Source organism: Osmerus eperlanus, chromosome 4, assembly GCF_963692335.1.
Source record: "Osmerus eperlanus chromosome 4, fOsmEpe2.1, whole genome shotgun sequence".
NCBI classification, from domain to species: domain Eukaryota; kingdom Metazoa; phylum Chordata; class Actinopteri; order Osmeriformes; family Osmeridae; genus Osmerus; species Osmerus eperlanus.
The window spans coordinates 6,092,022-6,111,514 of NC_085021.1; the positions used below are offsets into that span (position 1 = coordinate 6,092,022).

Genomic DNA, 19,493 nt, shown 5'->3' on the forward strand with positions numbered 1-19,493 from the left:
CAATCCAAGAATGTTAGGGGTCAGACAGGAGGTCAAGGAGAAGGACGCATTTAAGAGAGTTAAAGAGCGGTCCGAGCCTGAGAAGGAAACGGCCAACCCAGCTATCAGGAAGGAGAGACGCCCCAGGTTCCTATGGCACGTGATCGTCACAGTCCTGTGGTGGGCTTCCATGGCACGTGCGCGCGCACCACCGTTTCCATACGGGAGCGACTGACGGGAAAATGACCTTTTTGTATTCATCCATCCATTTGTTTTACGGTGAGGGAGCGAAGAGCTGGGGGGGGGGGGGGAGAGTCACAACACGGGCAGGAGCTAGAACGTCATTTATCAGCAATAAACCATACCGTTTATACATTAATAAATAGCACTGTACAACGTTCGAAGGTGGGGCAGGTGTGGTACCATCGACAGAACTACCTCTGGAAAGAGGATGGGGAACAGTTATGTGTGTTTCTCACATATCCCAGTATTATTTGGGGGTAATTGGAGGGGGGGTACAGTTCAGGGAAAGAATTCTGGACAATTATTCAGAGGGTTTTTGAGGTATGGATACCAATACTATAGGGCTATGCACTACTAGAGGTATAGGGAGCATTTGGGACAACAGTTGGGGGTCACTGGTGGAGTTCTAGTGCTCAAGGTGATTTTCAGGGGGCATTTTGTGGTAGGGGCTGGTTGTGGTGGAGTGGTGGGGCTATAGCTGGGGGATAGGGGGCAGATGGGGTACCAGGGGTAGTTGTGGTGGGGCTATAGCTGGGGGATAGGGGGCAGATGGGGTACCAGGGGTAGTTGTGGTGGGGCTATAGCTGGGGGATAGGGGGCAGATGGGGTACCAGGGGTAGTTGTGGTGGGGCTATAGCTGGGGGATAGGGGGCAGATGGGGTACCAGGGGTAGTTGTGGTGGGGCTATAGCTGGGGGATAGGGGGCAGGTGCAGCGTGTCCAGGGCAGTGTGGTAGAGCTCTCTCAAGGCTCGCAGCAGCTGGAGACGACAAAACATCTGGTTGAAGAGGTGAGGCAACGGCTCCTGGAGAGAGAGAGAGGAGACAGAAAAAGTGAGAAAGAACAAAAGAAAAAGAGTGACAGAGAAAACGAGAGAGAAAGAGAGAGAGAGAAAGAGACAGAGAGACAGAGAGGAAACAAAGGGAGAGAAAGAGCTAGTACACTGTCGACTAATTTTAGCAGAGTGACCCATGTGTGAACTGCTGTCATCTGATGGACTATCTGGTCTGTCACTGGTTGTTAACAGACTGGAGAGGTCAGGCATTAATCACTGTCTGTGTCACACGTACGCATGCTCACACGCACGCACGCACACACACGCACAAACACACGCGCACACCCATGCGCGCGCACACACACAGCTAGAAGGGACAGCATCTAGAACATGTTCGTGACTGTCAGAGAGACTGGAACACTGGGCATTCTGTTTAAACACACACTCAAACTGCTGTGATTAGATTAAATCAATCCTTTACCCCCCCCCCCCCCCCTTTTTTCCAAACACACATATGTAGGCATCATACAGCCATCAACATTATACAGGACACCCCCCCCCACACACACACACACACACACACACACACACACACACACACACACACACACACACACACACACACACACACACACACACACACACACACACACACACACACACACACACACACACACACACACACACACACACACACACACACACACACAGCTCCTCACCCCGAGCACGTGCACTCTGTTGTAGAATGAGCTGAAGTCTTTGCTCAGGGAGACCAGGAACTTACACACCTGAGAGACAGAACACACATTACGGCTGCACAGACCTGACATCAAGGATCAACACAGCACGCCACATGTAGTGTCCGGTAAACTCTTCGACCTAACGGTGCCTTCACCTGCTCGGTCTTCAGGTTGACCCTGGCCACGCCCCCTTCACACTCCAACGCCTGCCCTGATTGGTCCAGGAGCTCGGAGAACGGAATTAAGTAGTTGAACAGAAGCAACCACTCCCCCTGTGAGGGAAGGAGAGAAGGAACATGAGCAGAGGAACGAAGGGATGACAAGACAAGAGAGGAGACGAACAGGGGAGGAGAGGGGGAGAGAGCGAAGGAAGAAGAGAGTCGTACCTCTTCTTTAAGAGATGAGAAGTCTAAGGTGGATCCCTCCGGGATCTCTGGGTAAAACCCTGGAAGAAACAACAACACAGAATGGGAGACAGCATGAATGTGTGCGTGTGTGTGTGTGGGGGGGAGGGTGTGTGTGTGGGACAGTAACGTCACATTGATTCAGACGCTCGTGTTTGACAACCATACTTTCATCATCCCACCCGTCAGTGTAACCGGACAACTCATAAGCAACCTGCACCCGTCTGCCATTTGTATTCAGACCTCAGCAGTTCAGAGAGCATTCATCCAAATACAAGTCATCAAAGTCCCCACTTCGCGCAACAGGCTTTTAAACACGCCTAAATATCCGACAGACATCAACAGGGATAAAAAAAAAAAAAAGCAGTTTGCTCGGGTAAAAAACAGCTTGTTTAAAAACAACAGGTGTTCATCAAATCGACAGTGTTTATCCCAACAACAAAAACAGCAACCAATGCCTAATAGATAGGGTGGAGAGAGTGCTCACTGTCCAGGAAGGTATTAAAGACTCGATGGGAGGCGCTGAGTAAACAGTTAAGAGTTACAGCCCGTCAGTATCCCACCGTTAGCCAGGCTGTGCTCGGCGCGGTCATGTCGATTCAACTCAAGGTCTTATCTCTCAAGAACATCAATGAAAAGTAGGTGAATTTAAGCTTACTGATGACAGCAATAAAAAAATAAAATAAAAAAACAGAAAGGCGTCCACAGTAGCAAGGGTTGCGAGGTTTGGCCTGAATTCAGTAACGCCCTGGAGAACGGAGGGTGCGCGTTCGCGAGCTGCGTTTGTTGCATTGTCGATTATCAAAGCGAGAACACTCACATGCTGTGTTTACTATTGCTTCTCCCAGAAAACTGTGGACAACCCCCTGGTGAGTAATGACTGTGCTTCACTAGTGTGTTTGTGTGTGTGTGTGAGTGAGTGTGTGTCCTCTGGCTCACCCTTCTCCACCCCTCTCTCGTACGAGTCAAACAGAGTGTGCAGCCTGGCACAGTTATACATGACAAAGACTCCGCCCCTGGGCCCCTTGGTGGACACGCCCCCTTCCCTCTGAACATCCAACGTGACCTGTGGAGACAGCCGTCAATCATCCAGGACTCAACCAACCACACAGGGTTTCACAATGCAAACTGTTTTCTTGTGCACCACACACACACACACACGTGCACAACACACACACATGTATGGGGTGTAATCAGTGTCAGCGTATCTGCACACAGTGCGTTCACCGTGTACCTGACGCGGTTGAATTACGTGTGGGCGCACTCTGGCGAGTTTTAGCAAGCGTGGAATGAATAGCCTACTACACCTTACAGTTTGATAGAACATTTGGTGTGCGTATAAACAGGCGTCATTTGTGCATATGACATTTGATAAGGCGTGCGCACAGGAAGGTGCCGTGTGCTTTAAAAATGTTAATTTCGAAACAGCGATCCAAGCCATGCCTTGATGGCTCACGCGTCTAGGCGGGCAGGTGTCCGCAGGCGTTTCTGTGCTGCGCAACTAGTGTCAGTATGCAGGTGTCATGCGCACATATGACACCTGCCTGTGCGCACGCCTAGATATCTATCAAACAGTCAGGCGTAGCGTTCACGTCTCGCGCGTTTGAGGCGTATGTCAGGTGTCGTGGACACGTCCCGTACACGTTGTTCACGCGTCAATAAAACACGTGTGCACGACGCCAGCGTGACGTGCGTGTGAACGCTCGTGTCCCCACTGTAAGTCTCGTAAAGTTCTCGCGTGCGCTCAGAGGCTTGATACCGTCGTGCAGGCGTGTGCAGGCGCTACTGTGCACTTTGCATATTAACCGGTGACACTGATTACACCACATACACGTGCACTACTGCGCACACACACACACACACAGAGCAGAGGAGACTTACAGGGCTGGTGTGGACAGTCGACAGCAGCTCAAACCTCATGGTGGCAGAGGTCATGACCTTGATGATGTCATCCCAAGTCTTGCCTGAAGAGGGAGACCAAAGTCCATTAAAGCTAACATGACAGAGACAGAGAGACATGCAGACAGATAGGGAGGAAGGCAGGCAGGCAGGCAGGCAGGCAGGCAGGCAGGCAGGCATCTTGATGACCTCTTGGTCTAATGGTAGGTGAGACCCAGGTTTGACATCCAGCTCCAGCTCCTCACATGGACTAATTTCCAGGAAAAAAGGGATTTCTGCTGTAGCCTGGTCCTGACCAGACTCTCGTACATTGCATTTGTACAGAGAGTCTGGGCTCGATCCATTGACGAGCGTTAACTTCCTTGAAGGCGGGTACTCTGTTGAAGTTTTAAACTATTGGATCTGCCCAGAGCCACTCTGGGTCTGGCATAACCAATCGCTAGCGTTCGCCTCAGCCAACTCCTTCACGACTCACAGAGCTTGCTGGAAAATCAAACGAACCCCGTGGGGATCAAAGATTGTTCTCGCTCCGGCTTTAACTTCTCAATATTCGGCAGCGTTGCCACAACGGACCGAATGGCTTCGCTCGCATCTTTCTCCTTGCTCGCCATTACGGAACTACAACTCAAACTAGCGCACGACATCAACGTCATCGTTCTCAGCCACTCCCTCTGTTCGCTGATTGGAGCGGTAAAAAGTTTACCGGAGACATCTGACCAATATACCTCAAGCCCCAGACGCAGTACAGAAGCACAATGAAAATTGAGCGGAAGTACGTAGGTGGGCGGAGCCAGGCTACTTCTGCTCACCTTCCACCTGTTCTCCGTACTTCATCTCCGAAGCCTCTTTCATCTGGACTCTTCTTAACCTGGAGGGACGCACAAGTTAAACACTTGTAGACTCTCTCACGCGCACAGCTTTTGGAGACATGAACACAGTCCTGTTTCACCAGTGTGGTCTTACTGGAGGTACTGGGCAGCAGTGAGGTGAGTCCCTGGAGTCTTCACTGGGCCACACACCACATGTCTCTGAGGGAGGGAGAGAGAGACAGACAAATGGAGAGGAGGAGAGAGAGAGACAGAGACAGAGAGAGAGACACAGAGAGAGAGAGAGAGAGAGAGAGAGAGAGAGAGAGAGAGAGAGAGAGAGAGAGAGAGAGAGAGAGAGAGAGAGAGAGAGAGAGAGAGAGAAGGTTGGGAGGGTGAATCTGGGTTGCTGGACCATGAAGGTAAGCCAGACTGACTGATGTTGAGGTGAGCTGTGAGTGGCGCCTACCTGCGTTGCCATGGCGCCGCTGGCTCTCCACAGCATGGCGATCTGCTGCTGACGAAACTCATCCTGACAGGAAGTCACATGCAACACCGTCGCCGTGGAGACCTGTTGGCCAGCGACATGGTGACCAATCATGAGTAGACAGCCCTTTCCCCAGCTGATTTAGTTTCTTTTGTAATCTTGCTCAGTTTGCAGTGCGTGACACGACTCATTTGGGGCTAAAACAGGTTCTGTGTAGATGATGATGTGACAAGGGGGGGTGAGAGATACTGACCAGGGCTATGTATGTGTGTGTGTGCGTGTGTGTGTTACCTACCTGTTGTATGTGACTCTGGGAGGAGACGCAGTCTTCAGTAGCTCTGTCTAGTTGGGCCATTTGACACACACTGTCTCTATGAACTGTGGAAAGATCATACAAACACACACACACACACACAGAAAGGTCAGCTACCTCCCTGCTCCTAACCATAGTGGAGGGGGTCAAAGGTTACAGTTAGGAGCCCATCTCACCTGTACAAGTGCCCAGGCTGGGGTCGTATCCTAGCAACCCCTCCTCCTGAAACACCCTCTTCAGGTTGACCCTCAGCGACCTCTCGTTCTCTCCCTCCTCCAGCTTCCTCCCCGCCCCCTCCCTCCGGCCCTCGCTCTCGACGTCCCTGTAAGGGCTGCTCTGCAACGCTCCCAGCAGCCTCTCCTCTCTATCCTCATTGGTCCAGCTGGAGGGGACCGTCGGCCAATCGATTCCCAGCATACGGAGGAAGACGATTGTGTCACTTCCTTCGGGGAGCACAGGGCAAAAGGAGACAGTATACCTAGAACAGGGAGAGGAGAAGGGATTCGAATGGTGTCGACATAGCAATGCAAACAGACAGATGTAGCTACAAGGCGTGGCCACACTGAGAGACAGTTACACCTACAACATACAGACATACAAACAGGTTGCGTGTGCCCAGGGCATTCACACAGGAGCACAGATAATAGTAGGGCCTCCTCTCCTTGCCTCCTCTCCTCCAGTTGACAGGGACGGACTCACCCCTGTCTCCTCAGCAGCGCCCCCAGGTGGTCGGTGAGCAGCACTGTGCGCAGCTGGCCCAGGGTCAGAGTATCCGGGGAAGGTGCACTCGGTTTGGGATGGAGGGCGGGGCAGTTGAGCACCACACCACCTTGTCTCTGGCCAGAGGGCTTCAGGTAGTCTGCTGCCCGAGCCAGGACCTGTCTGAAGGCAGTGGGGCGGTCCACCCTCACCCTCAGACCCTCTCCCATGACCTCCCCCCCGGCCAGGGGCAGCACCCCGCGTCCCCGCAGGGACAAGACACGGCCCATTACGGAGGGGGGGACCTGGAAAGACAAGAACAATGAGTGGATGTTCTCACTGGAACTCTGATCAAAGGAACTGAAGAGAGGGGACTTTCTAGGCCCATGTTTTGAATGGTTTAAGATCTGTGCTGCGGCTGGAATTCCCTCAAATTCTATCTAACCGATTCCATTCTAGGCTACAGCAGCACAGTTGTTTCGTGTCTTATATTTTGCTGAGAAACTGTTTATCATGACATCATTTGCTTGACTCAATGACTTTATGCCTCTCTGTGTGTGACCTACATTGCATCTGGCAGTCAGGGGTTAATAATAGCTGCCGCAGGGTTGGGATGTTTTGTCGATGATGACAATGTCAATAGTCTAACTAACGAACCATTATTAGTTTTGTTTCGTTCACATTCATCGTGTGGATGAATGTTAAACTGGCAGGTGCTATGAATAAACAGGGTGAAATTATTCATCCTGCCTCGAGATTTCAACCTGTCAAAGGAAGTCAGCGTGTGCTGGAGACAACAGTGCTTGTCAGTGCTGCTGTCAAGTCATGCGTTCAATTCATGTGCACCCAACTGCAAACAGTTCAATGTCAATCGCCAAATACACGTTACAAAATAGGCGGATTATGAGATTGCAAAGTAATACAGTAATAGCTCCACACGCAAATACACAGACCTGTCCCTCCGCGTACAGTGTATTTAAAACTGTAGTAGGCGACAAGAAGTCCCTGTTTCTAAGGTTCTTCGCGCTGCTTTCTTTGAACCAAAGCTTTTCTGGCTCGCCATTGATCCTGTCACCGCTGGCTGGACCGTTTGGACCGCGTACATTCTCAGGTTCTCCCCGTAATGCGGAGCCCAAAGCCTGGACGGTTGGGGTGATCCGAAACGGCGACGATTCCTCGATGTTCTCCATCCAGGCAACCTTAGCTTGCTATCTTGTCATAACGTGAGAACCCCTTCAAATAAACTCAACTGTAGCCACCGCCGTGATCTGGTCTAAAACAACCGTGGGAGCTTCTACACTAAGTCGCCCATCGATATTGTATTGGCTGTTAAACACTGCATTGGCTACACACGATGCGGAACTGTAAGTGCACATTGTTTCCCCATGAACCATTTCCTTGTAAAAACAGGGCTGGTAATATCGCTGTTGAAATAGCGCCATCTTGAGTTTGGTCTCATTCCATCCTCAGTGAGGACTCCTGTTTGAGGTAACCTAAAATGATCATCGATCATCATATATCATATCATGATGACTGTCTATTATAGTATTTCCTTTATTCAGTTTTTTTTTTATCATACAGTATCTATTATTTATTTATTTGAAATATTGGTGTGGACATAGAGCCACCTTAAGTTGTGTCTCTTTTCATTACATTTACATTTAGTCATTTAGCAGACGCTCTTATCCAGAGCGACTTACAGTAAGTACAGGGACATTCCCCCCCGAGGCAAGTAGGCAACATTTTGCACGGTAGGGAATCGAACTGGCAACCTTCAGATTACTAGCTCGACTCCCTCAACGCTCAGCCATCTGACTCCCATTTTCATACTATCTAAGAACACCAATTATGTGTAAAGTAGCCTAATTCCCATTATAATTCAATGCGTTCAGAAACCAGTATCAATATACTCATGTATATATACATATTTATATATGTATATTATATATAACTAAATATATGTATGTTTTATAAATTATGACAATATTATGATCAAACTTCACACACACTCAAACTTCTCAATGATGCAGTAGATGAAGTAGTGGATTTTATTTTTTTAATTAAAGGATTTACAGCATACCAGAAAAAAGTCCATACAAATCATACTTTGATAATACATTTTCAGCATGGTTTATATATCTTCAACAGAGCCAGTTCAGTGTGTAGTCGGTGCCATTCTTGACTGACACGAGATTCCCGGTGGTGTCAGTGAACTTAACGATCCGGGAGAAAACGTGTCATTGAAGAACATCACCCTGACCAGAACCTTCCTCAATCCCTCTGACAACCATTTATTTACAACACCAAAATAAAAAAAAAGATTATTTATTAGAAAGCGTGAATTTGTACTTGTATATCTTGAATGGTTTTGTTGAGAACTAAACTTGAGAACTAAACTTGGGGAAAACTCCACGAAGGGCTTTCAACATCATCATGACCAGGTTGGGGTTGTAACAATGGCCCTAACTTCAGCACCTGAAGAGCGTGTCCACTACTGATTGAGTCGACGTTCTGCGGGTCAGGATGAAAACGGAACCAACAACCAGCTGGTGGTCTGAGTCACAGCTGCTTTGTGGGTTCCGTTACCACTCCACCTGCCAACCAGACCTGGGTCCAAACCTGAATCTCTGCCGTCAGACCAATAGGCCTAACATATCAATAACAAGGCTTATAAGGCTCCAGCAGACACCCAACAGTGAACCATGTCTTTTTTTGTGATTATACTCTTGGTCTAATGATAATCGTTCATGCTTGCATGAGGGAGATTGGGGTTCGATACCTGGACGTCCACTGAGCAGTCCACTGCTGCCCCCAGGCCTATTCTCACCCTGGAGTCGATAGCAGAGCTCCTGTGACCTGTTAGCACAGATGAACATTGGTTCACATCTTATCTCTGTGACGTTACACACATTACAACCATTTACAACATTACAAGAAAGGAAACTAATTGACGTCAACTTGATGTCTGAAGTTCTCCTCACTGTGGTTTTGGACAACTTCAGATGAAAAAAATCTTGAAAAACCAGTTTTGTTTCTTGAGAGAGACAGATAGAACAGAAGAGGTCACAGTGTACGCTTTGAAGGAGGAGCAGATGAAGAGATAGATTAAATAGTAACGAGAGGAAGACCAAGAGGAAAGAGAAGAGATCCGACTTTTGACGCTCATTCTGTTCAAAAATGGAGTCGAGATCTAACCAAAAACAAACGGAACAGCTGTGAGGAGACGAAAACAGAACGGACGAGAGATGAGTAAGGAGTCTGCCGGCCCAGTTTCACTTTGTCAGTGAAGCCATAGGGTGAAAGAGAAACAGAGAACTGACTCAGTACTCGACGTCTTCAATCGATACCAGTGCTGTGCGTGTGCTCCGAAGCGAGAGGAAAACAGAAAGAAAGGACACGTAAAAGACTGCTAAAGCACAGGTGAACACAATGAAACCAGGTTGAAAGTAAGTCAAGCCAATGTGTCTTCATGTAGAAATTACCTTCTCGAGCCTCGCGGTCTTTCCAGTCTCCCCTTTGCGCCTTCTCCAGCTCCTGCATGTTTGTGCCAGTGTGTGTGTGCATGTGAAGCTACTCTATTTATACAGTACGTCTTGACTTCCTCTTACACGCTCTTATATACACAGCTCTATTTCACTTTCACTTCTCCTGAGCAACTGACTCAAAACTCCTCCTTCTCTCCACCTCCCCCCCCTCCCATCTTTGTCCTGTCATCCAACACAAGCACATTTGATGCTTCCTGGATTGACTGCATGTTCCTACTTACATTATTTGCACGATAAACAGTACCGGTCCCGTGCATTTTCACTGGTTGTTTTCTTGATGAAATAACATACTTGTGTACGTGTATGTGCATAAAATGTATATGTATTGTACTTTCGGGCGTCCTGTTGGGCTCATGGAGGAGTTAGAGACACCTGGCGACGAGGGGCGGGGCAGACCAGGAGGGCGGGACAGGCCAGGTGTGTCCAGTGGGGCATGACTGGAGGCGGCGTCTGGAAAGTCCGGTGGATTCAGAGGTACCCCCCAGAGACCTGCTGGGACAGGCAGGCCCGGTTCCCCTTCAGACACCAGGTCAAGGTCCAACACGGTCTCTGGTAGAACACTCTGGAAGCTCACCCCTCGTTCCTTTCCCATTTGGAAGACGAACCCCGGACTTGGGAGTGTGCGAAACGACAGTGCATTCGTTTCCTTGTTATTTTCCTTGTATTCATTTAGCAGACGCTTTTCTCCAAAGTGACTTCCAAGAGAGAGCTTTACAAAAGTGCATAGGTCACTGATCATAACAACGAGATGGCCCCAAAACATTGCAGGTAACCAAAACATGAAGCATACATTGTGAAAACCAAATAAGTGCCAAATGGAAGAACCACAAGAGCATGCAGTCAAACTAGTTACAATTAAACAACATGAACCTCAAAAAGTGCAAGAGTGTACCTGTAGAAAAGTAATGATAATATATTTCACAGCGAGTACAATAATTTCAATCAGTTACAACTAACCAACAAGAGCAACAAGTCCCTCAATAAGAGTCATTGTGTTCCTGGAGGAAACTAACATCAGGTCCAGCAAATCATTCCTAAGTACCGTCGTACTCCCGGAACAAGTGTGTCTTGAGCCTTTTCTTGAAGGTGGGGAGAAAGTCAGTGTCTCTGATGGAGGTGGGGAGGTGATTCCACCATTGGGGGTCCAGACAGGAGAATGAAGGACGAGGTAGAACTCGTACAGAGAGAAGGCAAGGTTGCTCTTCCAGAAAACAGGGAGTCCAGGGCCCAGAGATACATACATCACTCTTTTAATAAAGTAACATCTGTTCAAACTTCAGTCGATGGATGCAAGGGTGTAGTTTGTGGGGGGGATTCGGGGTAACCCCCCCATTTTCAAACAACAACGATGTTTGAATATTATTAATGTTGTGTTATGTTACTTCAACCCCCCTTAATGTTCAAACCAAATCGACGCCCTGGGATGGATGAGATGGCCTTACTACCGTGTGTTCCCTGACAGACACAGTCACAAGCCCATCTATTCTGAATAAAGACGCTAGAGACAGACGAGGCTTGTGGAAAAAAACGTTTTTATTTGAAACCGTCAACAGCTCTGGGTTGAAGTCAGGACACGGTACCAGCTCACAAGGACACTGAAGGCACCACAGAACACTCCGGAACACGATCCAATACTGAAGCACTGACAGGCTCTGCTCTCCCTTCCTCAGCATCGGGAACAACAGGCAGGAAGACAGGTGGTATGTATGTGTGTGTGTGTGCGCGCGTCTGTGTGTTTTGCATACGGGTCTGAAACACCCCAAAGCTCATCCTTAAAACAGGCGCTTCTCGTAGCTGTAGGATGAGAGAGAGAAAGAGCTGGTGAGTTGAGTTAAAAGGCAGAAACTGAGGCCAAAAGAGGAAGTGTGTAATTGTGGGGGGACACTGTCTGCGTATGGGTTGGTGCTTGGCAGAAGTGTGTGCGCGCGCGCGTGTGTGGAAGGTTTTGTGGAAGTGAGACAAGGTTGGCAAATCTAAAGTGAAAAGCTCAAACTCCAAATCATGCTTGAACACCTCATTGTGTGTGTGAGTTTGTGTGTGTGAGAGTGTGTGTGAGGGGGCGGGGGGGGGGGGGGGTGAGACAGTACCTGTGCAAGCTGTGGACCCCTCCCTCCATCTGGGCAGACGTTGTTCTCTTCTCAAACTTCAGATCTCCAGAGTACATCATAGCCCTGCAAGGTAAGAGGGGGCGTTCAATGTTACACTACATTACATCAGCCTGAATCACAGGGGGGGGGGGGGGGGCACACACAGCATGTAAGAAAATGAACAATTAAGCGGGTTTCTAAGAATGTACTCTTGTATTCGTTTGTGCTTGTAATAGTGGCTGTGTGTGTGTGTGTGTGTGCTGTACCTGAGCTGGGTCAGGCTTTTGGCCCCTATGTCCTGGCAGGAATGCTGAATGCCAGCGATCAGGTAGGGGATGAACTTGTGGATGGAGCCCTTATCCTGCACCGCCCCCGACACACCCTGGGCTACCTTGATCTTGTCACACTCACTGGAGAGAGAGAGGGACGGGAGGAGAGGAGGACGGGAGGACAGGGAGGGAGGGAGGAGATGGGGAGAAAGGAGGAGAGACAGCGGAGGGGTTTCGAGGGAGGGCAAAAAGAGAAATGGAAGGGGAGGATGAGGGGAGGGGGGGAGACGAAAAGGAAAGGTAATAGAGGGAGGGAAAAGGAGTGTGGAAGAGAGAAGGAGGGGGGGAAAGGGGAACAAATAAAAAAGGAGAAAGAGAAAGGCAAGAGCGGAGAAAGGGGAAGAATATACACCGGGGCACCTCAATCCTTTTAGCACAGCGTACCACTATGTAGCTACTTCGGTACCCCTGTGTCGCTACATGCATCACCCCATTGTTGTCAGTACAGCTGTATCACTGCATGGTTACTCGTACTACTGTAACACCGTATAGTTACTAGTGCTGCTGCATTGTTACTAGTACGACATGTTCCTGCGGTACCTGAAGTATCGTGTCTGGGAGCCCAGGTTCTTGTCCATGGCGTCCAGGGAGCCCATGCCTCGGTACTTCTTGAGCCGGATGCCGTCAGAGAAGAAGTACTCCCCAGGAGCCTCACTTGTGGCAGCCAGCAGGGAGCCCATCATCACTGGGGGAGCAGGACAAGGGCCGGGTCGTGACCCGGGAACAGGAAGAAGGGGGAGGAATATGTTAATATACACTCAAATGGTTGTGACAGTCAGATGGCATTGGTTAGCTGTCGTACCCAGAGGAGGAGGCAGGGGAGAGAGAGAGAGGAGAAGACATACAGTAAACAGCCCTGGTTATTTATGGAAAGAGGTTTATTCAGTGACCCTAACCCTGTGTGTGTGCGTGTGTGTGTGTGTGTGACACCTACCCGTGGAGGCCCCAAGGGCCAGTGCCTTGGCAATGTGACCCACGGTTTGAATCCCACCGTCGGCGATGACGGGCACTCCGAACCGCCGCGCGTACTCTGACACCTTGTACACAGCCGTGGCCTGGGGCCGGCCGCACGCCAACACTGGGGTGGAGGAGGGGGGGAGGGGTAGTTAGCACAGGGCGGAGCCACACCGCAGTACACTCTACAAAACACGTCCTCGCTGCCGTTTCGCTTGATTCGTATGGAGGACTTTGCCGTCGGAACATCTGGGCTAGGTTAGAAGATGAGGAAGAACATGTTGCACACTCACTTCCTGTTAACTTATTGTAAAGTTCTGCCCGAACTTGTGTTGCCAGCTTGACGGCGGACTATTTTCGGGGGCCTATCCGTCCAGTGCACTGAATCTAAACTAACTCTCCCTTTAAGCTCCTGTCTCCCGCGTTCATCAGGGACGTCGGCAGCAAGCGCATCAAAGGGAGCAGGGAAACATGAGAACAACCTTTCAACCCCCCTCCTCTCTCTCTCTCTCTCTCTCTCTCTCTCTCTCTCTCTCTCTCCCTCTCCCTCTCTCTCCCTCCTCCGTTGAATTTCTCCGCACGAAAATTCGGTTTTCGATCAAAGCCTGCGTGAGGAACCGGACGATCCACGAACGGCGTCACAAAACGGACTCCATCTTTAAAAAAGCAGCAGCGGGCAGACAGCTAGTGGGAGGCACCTCTGTCTGCGTGAGGAGAGCCGGGGAAAGCGAACACACGATGGATGGTGTGTTCGCTGAGATGAGAGTCAGCCGTGTGCTGGGCGAGGTGTTAGAACAGCAGGGGGTGTTAGACTACAGTGAGCTGAACCCACCCCCCCCCCCCCCCCCCCCCTCGCCCCAGGGGGAGGCGTCCCCGACATGGTGGAGGAGTGGGCCCTGATTCAGGCGAGCGGGTCATCTGACACCCCCAGGGTATCTACACTAAGAGATATTCAGGATGATGACACTGGTCAAAGTCCACACAGGTCAGATTCTTCTAGTGCTTTCCAATGGGGGGAAGGGGGCGGGCTGATGGGAGGGGCAGGCTGATTAGACATGTCAGTGTACATGATATGAAGTGCTCCAAAAATTATAATAACGAAATAAAATCCCAAAAGACCCACTTCATATCCCCGAAAGGCAGTGCACGTCTCACAGTGATGACCTCACAATCCAGAGATCCATGTGACGGACAGATTAGTCGACGACACAGGGACAAGCATCCAAAACCCCAAAACCAGCTTCTACTACTACTGATGCAGAGCTGTTAACCAACCAATACAGCAGGCTGTGAAGGGGGGCAGGAACAGTGTGGTAGTGGAGCCAATGGAAACCCAGCGCAGGAGGCAGGTGGGAGGGACTTACTGGAGAATCCCGTAACAGTGGTTGGGGTTTTGGGGCTGTGGAGCTTTATACCAGGAGGGACACTTAGGGGCGCTAGAGAGAGACAGAGGTGAGGTGAGACCAGGGAATGGAAGAGGGAGAAGGTGAGGAAGAGAAACAGAGACATGATGCAGAAAAGGTACGTGGGACCACAGACGGAAGAAAGGAGGTATGGAAACGGTAATAGTAGGCAAGTAGACACAGACAATGGAGACACGAGACAAAATGAGAACGTACGACCAAAGGAAGGAGAGAAGTAACGAGAGACGGCCAGAATGACAGAAGAAGAGTGGTTAGGGTGAAAGACACAAAACGAGTAAACGCAGAAAGATGAAAAAATCTCTGAAAAATATGCAATTTTTCAGTGAGGGCTGAACTGAACCACCAAATACCAGAATGATTGGAATAAATACTTTGGAATAGTTTTGAGAATGGTCACATCAGGCTTGCATAGAGTGATCTTTGGAGGCTCAATCCCATTTCAGTCTCCTCAATTTCAATTCTGTGAAACGGTTGAATGTAGAATGAACCCAAATCTATTGTATCCTATTCAGGCAGCCTATCACAAAATTGGAAAGCAGAGAGAAGAGAAAGAGAAAGGGGGGGGGGGGGAGAGAGAGAAAGAGAGCAACAGAGAGAGTGAGAGAGAGCGAGAGCGAGAGAGAGAGAGAAAGGTGAATATGCTGGCATGTCACTCACTGATAACATCTACCTGGAGAGCGAGGGGCACAACTCACACACAATTCCTCATCTCAGCTCCAGATTGGCTGAGAGAGAACAGTGGGGGAGGGGCTAAGGGGTACATCCACCAGTGGTGGAGCTCACCTTCCTGAGTGATGCAGATGGAGCCACTGCCCATGCCCACCCTCAGGCCGTCCACGCCAGCGTCAATCAGGTTCTTTGCCTGCGCTGCAGTGACCACTGAGACAGACAGGGGGAGACAGAGACACACAACATCAGAAGGCCTGGACAGCACGGTAAACAGACAGGTATAGATGTGTGTGTGTGTGTGTGTGTGTGTGGCGAAGCATCGCACCGTTGCCTCCGATGACCTGGATCTGGGGGAATTTCTCCTTGATGTACTTGATCATGTTGATCTGGTAGATGGAGTTCCCCTGAGAGGAGTCCTGAAAAAACAAGAAGAGGGCTTAGTGACACCCACCCACACACACCTTTCCCTGCCACACCCACACACAGTCTTACCAGTACAACCACGTCCACGCCGCTCTGCACCAGCAGGTCCAGGCGGTACTTGTCGTCGTTGTGCGTTCCGATGGCGGCGCCACAGAGCAGCTGTTTGCGGGAGTCTTTGGAGGCCAGGGGGAAGTCTCGGTTCTTCTTCAGGTCCGTCCGCGCGATGATGGCCACCAGGCAGCCCTCCTCGTTCACTATGGGCAGCTTACCTACCGGGGGAGCAGTCACACACGCACACGAAGATGAATACAAACAGGATGAATGTGATGTTTACCCAGAGCTGTACATATCTGTATGGATGAAGGCTTCTCGCCCCTCACCTTTCTTACTCCTCTGCAGGATCTCATTGGCCTCTTTCAGTGTCACTCCGGCCGGGGCCACCACTAGATCTTCCAGCTTGGTCATTACCTGGGGGGAGGGGGGGGTGGGTTTGGGGACATGAGGAGGGAGGGAGATGAACAAACCCGACACAGGAAGTCAAACCAAAGCCTCCCCATTGGTCAGCACCACGACCCCCCACCCACTCTCCCAAGCCCAGCCTCACCTGGCTGAGGGGAAGGTCATGCTCCTCCCCCTTCAGGAAGTCGATGTCTCTGGAGGAGATGATGCCGACGAGGCGGCCGCCCATCTGCCCGTTGTCTGTGATTGGGATGCCGCAGAAGCCGTGGCGAGCCTTGGCCTGGAACACGTCTCGCACGTGCTCAGACGGGCTCATCACCACCGGGTCCGTGATGAAGCCCTGCTCGTACCTCTGGGGAAAGGGAGAGGAGAGGGGCGGAGGGGAGAGGAGGGGGGGGGGGGAGAGGAGGGGGGTGGAAGGGGGAACTATTAATCTATAGGGTTGAGTATTTCTATCGGGTTCTTGTCGAGCACACATGACCGAGCATTAAAGAGAGAAAAAATGTATGAAGAAAGAGTGAGAGAGAGAGACGGGGATGGAAAGAAAGAACAGGATGGTGTCTCATTCTCCTGGGACAGCTGAACGACACCAGACAATGAGTGGGTGGGTGGGTGGGTGGGGGGTGGGTCACACCGAGAAACAGAAATCGTGAGTGACAGACAAACAATAAAAAACATCAAATAAGCAGGGGGGGCAGACAAGATGGAGGGAGGGAGAGGAAGATGCGGAAGAAGACGAGGAGATCCTGGGTTTACCTTGACCTTGCGTACTTCGTTGGCCTGGAACTCTGGGGTGCAGTTGTGGTGAATGAACCCTATACCGCCTGTTAGCTGGGAGAAGACACAGCAAGTGAGTGCCCTCATTTAAAGTGACATAATGCGTTCCACCACTGTCTCTGACTCCCCGACACCACAGGGCTTAGCCTCCCAGGTCCTAGTGCCCGAGTACTCACTGCCATCGCGATGGCCATGCTGGACTCTGTGACCGTGTCCATGGGAGAGGAAACCAGGGGAGTCTTCATGGTGATTTGCTTGGTCAGGGCTGACGTCAGGTCCTACAGGGGAGAATAATACCATCATCATCACTATCAAGTTATACAAAACGACTAAATGAACTCCAGGGAAAGATAGGAGGAGAGATCTGGTCCACTCACCACCTGGTCTGATGCAAAGTCGATGTACCCAGGCAGAATCAGGAAGTCACTGTAAGAGAGTAGAGGAGCAGGGTCAGAGCAGGCACAGTCATATTCTGGTATGTCAACCTACACACACGCGTACTACATATGAAACATTCAACACTTCACATAGTCAGAGCGTGTGTTAGGGCACACATGCCACATTCCATACAAGCCTGCTACAATTCTGGGTGTTGTGCAATCACGAGGTCTGACGGTCACTGATGCCTAAACCACTCAATCTATTCAGCTCTACTCCAGGACAGATGTTGGCTCCACATGTGACACACATGGTCACACAGTGGAAAGGTCTCAGCGTGTGAGGGGCTCACTGGGGTTCGCTGTCTGTTCAGGGATGGTAAACACATTCCAGGCCCACTGTGTTCTGACGATACAGACCTGCAGTCCAGAAGGGGCTGTGTTTCCCTGGATTATATGACCAGGCTATTTCAAGACCTGTTACACACTGCACAACATAGGGTTGTTCTGGGGGACAGGATAGTAACAGGACAGTTCATGACTGACCCCAAGGAGAGAAGAGAGATATCGGTGTGGATGTGTGTGTGGCATGTGACTCAGTGTAACAAGGCTAAATATAGTCAAAATTCTTGGACTTGGTCTTGAGTATGACAAGAATGGGTCCTGCTTTTCCTGGAGTGGCATTACAAATTATGCTGGCTAGCTGGACACCGACTATCTACTTTGTGACAATGTGTGTGACGTTCCTCCTAGGTAAAGTTGCTAACTTTTGTTAAGCTGCCTGCCTTGGACGTAAATACAGATAAAGGTCACACACCTGGTGCGTATGTTTATCTGTCCATATTTAATTACGATATGATCAGGAGAGGGAGATTCAGACAGGCTTTTGTTGGTCCGCTCTTTGCTGCTGTGCAACACCAATGTCTGTTGTCATCGGTGGGCGTAACTCGCTCAATTAACACGTTGTCAAGACATTAGCTACTAGTAGCAAGCTACTGCTTAAGATGCAGATGATTGTACTTTTGTTTTGATCTTAATATCTAACTACCTTCCTACCCAGCACCAGGCACACATATTTAATCACACCGGAAAAGGGACATCCAAGACAGAGGGTTTGCTATTAACGATTGCTAGCAACATAAGGTGCAGGCTAGGCTACAAAGTACAGTACTAGCTACAATCTTAGCCTGTAAATATTAAATGTATCAGTTAGGTTAGTAACCTCACTAGCTTGTCAAGCACATTTTATTCGCAGTTGCAATGCTGTAGATTTAGCGGTAACTTGACATGATGGCAGTGATAGAATGCGTATATATGGGAATTCCACATTACTAGTAAGTCATGTCGCTAATTTAGTGTCCTTACTTGTAGGTGAGGCCGTCCCCGCAGTTGAATAGTTGGTTACCACAGAGTCCATCGTCTGGGACATACCCAGTTTGCCCGCTGATCAAGTAGTCCGCCATAATGAACAATGTTAGTCTGTTCAAGCTTGGCAGTTAGTCCCGTGTGTACAAACGTATGGCAGATAGCCAGACACCGATCACTTTATTTTCTTGACTAAATTAGATCGGTTACAGGTTTAGATGTCCAGAGTTCTTTCCCTACAAATTACCCCAGGATCTAATCCACGGACATTTGGTTTAATAGAAATGCGTTAGCTTTCCTATTTTATGTTCGGCCTTGATCTTCTAGGGCTGTCATGTCCTTCTAGACGTTGCGTCTTTCGGCGGCTGCACGTGTTCTTACTTACTGTCTTTTCCAGGCAGGACTATCACGGATCCCTACAGCATGGACTTGGTCGTCACTTCCGTGTTACGCAGCTAAAACAATCTTCCCCGCTAGAGGGCGTCGGTGAGGCCAGGACAGTATAGCACACATAAAAGGACAAGGGGCACTGGAGCAGTTAATAATATCTCTGGCGCATGATGACTGTGTGTTTATATTTGGACCGAAGAGACTGACCCCAATAAGCAGCAGAGGTGCTACTACGCTCTTATCAAGAGGGCTGCGTTGAAGTCCATACAATGTGAGAAAGCCCCTAACTAATATCTGTACTGTAGCTTTGGGTGGTGAAGGTGTGAGGCAGCGCAATACACAAGAGACAC

The 19,493-nt window shown here is 49.8% G+C and overlaps 2 protein-coding genes across 3 annotated transcripts; both read right to left on the bottom strand.

Annotated features, from left to right (window-relative positions):
• Positions 1 to 657: 657 nt before the first annotated feature.
• On the bottom strand, positions 658 to 7,756 carry dalrd3 (DALR anticodon binding domain containing 3). The gene is made up of 13 exons (XM_062458345.1): positions 7,298 to 7,756; positions 6,345 to 6,649; positions 5,822 to 6,123; positions 5,628 to 5,710; positions 5,315 to 5,416; positions 5,003 to 5,067; positions 4,849 to 4,907; positions 4,022 to 4,104; positions 3,080 to 3,206; positions 2,123 to 2,181; positions 1,892 to 2,008; positions 1,716 to 1,784; positions 658 to 1,026 (listed from the first exon to the last, which is right to left on the bottom strand). The coding sequence occupies exons 1-13, from the start codon at positions 7,532 to 7,534 to the stop codon at positions 907 to 909; spliced, it is 1,728 nt and encodes a 575-aa protein (XP_062314329.1). The 5' UTR covers positions 7,535 to 7,756; the 3' UTR covers positions 658 to 906.
• Positions 7,757 to 11,404: 3,648 nt separating this feature from the next.
• impdh2 (IMP (inosine 5'-monophosphate) dehydrogenase 2) lies at positions 11,405 to 19,177 on the bottom strand. 2 transcript variants are annotated; one of them, XM_062458350.1, is made up of 15 exons: positions 18,754 to 19,177; positions 17,389 to 17,437; positions 17,188 to 17,289; positions 16,991 to 17,065; positions 16,380 to 16,586; positions 16,156 to 16,243; positions 15,845 to 16,044; positions 15,678 to 15,768; positions 15,467 to 15,562; positions 14,624 to 14,695; positions 13,240 to 13,383; positions 12,846 to 12,990; positions 12,243 to 12,386; positions 11,977 to 12,060; positions 11,405 to 11,683 (listed from the first exon to the last, which is right to left on the bottom strand). In XM_062458350.1, the coding sequence occupies exons 1-15, from the start codon at positions 18,849 to 18,851 to the stop codon at positions 11,662 to 11,664; spliced, it is 1,617 nt and encodes a 538-aa protein (XP_062314334.1). In that variant the 5' UTR covers positions 18,852 to 19,177; the 3' UTR covers positions 11,405 to 11,661. The 2 variants fall into 2 exon arrangements, with proteins under 2 accessions (XP_062314334.1, XP_062314335.1); XM_062458351.1 differs by lacking the exon at positions 14,624 to 14,695 and having other exon boundaries at positions 18,754 to 19,175.
• Between the last annotated feature and the right edge of the window lie 316 nt (positions 19,178 to 19,493).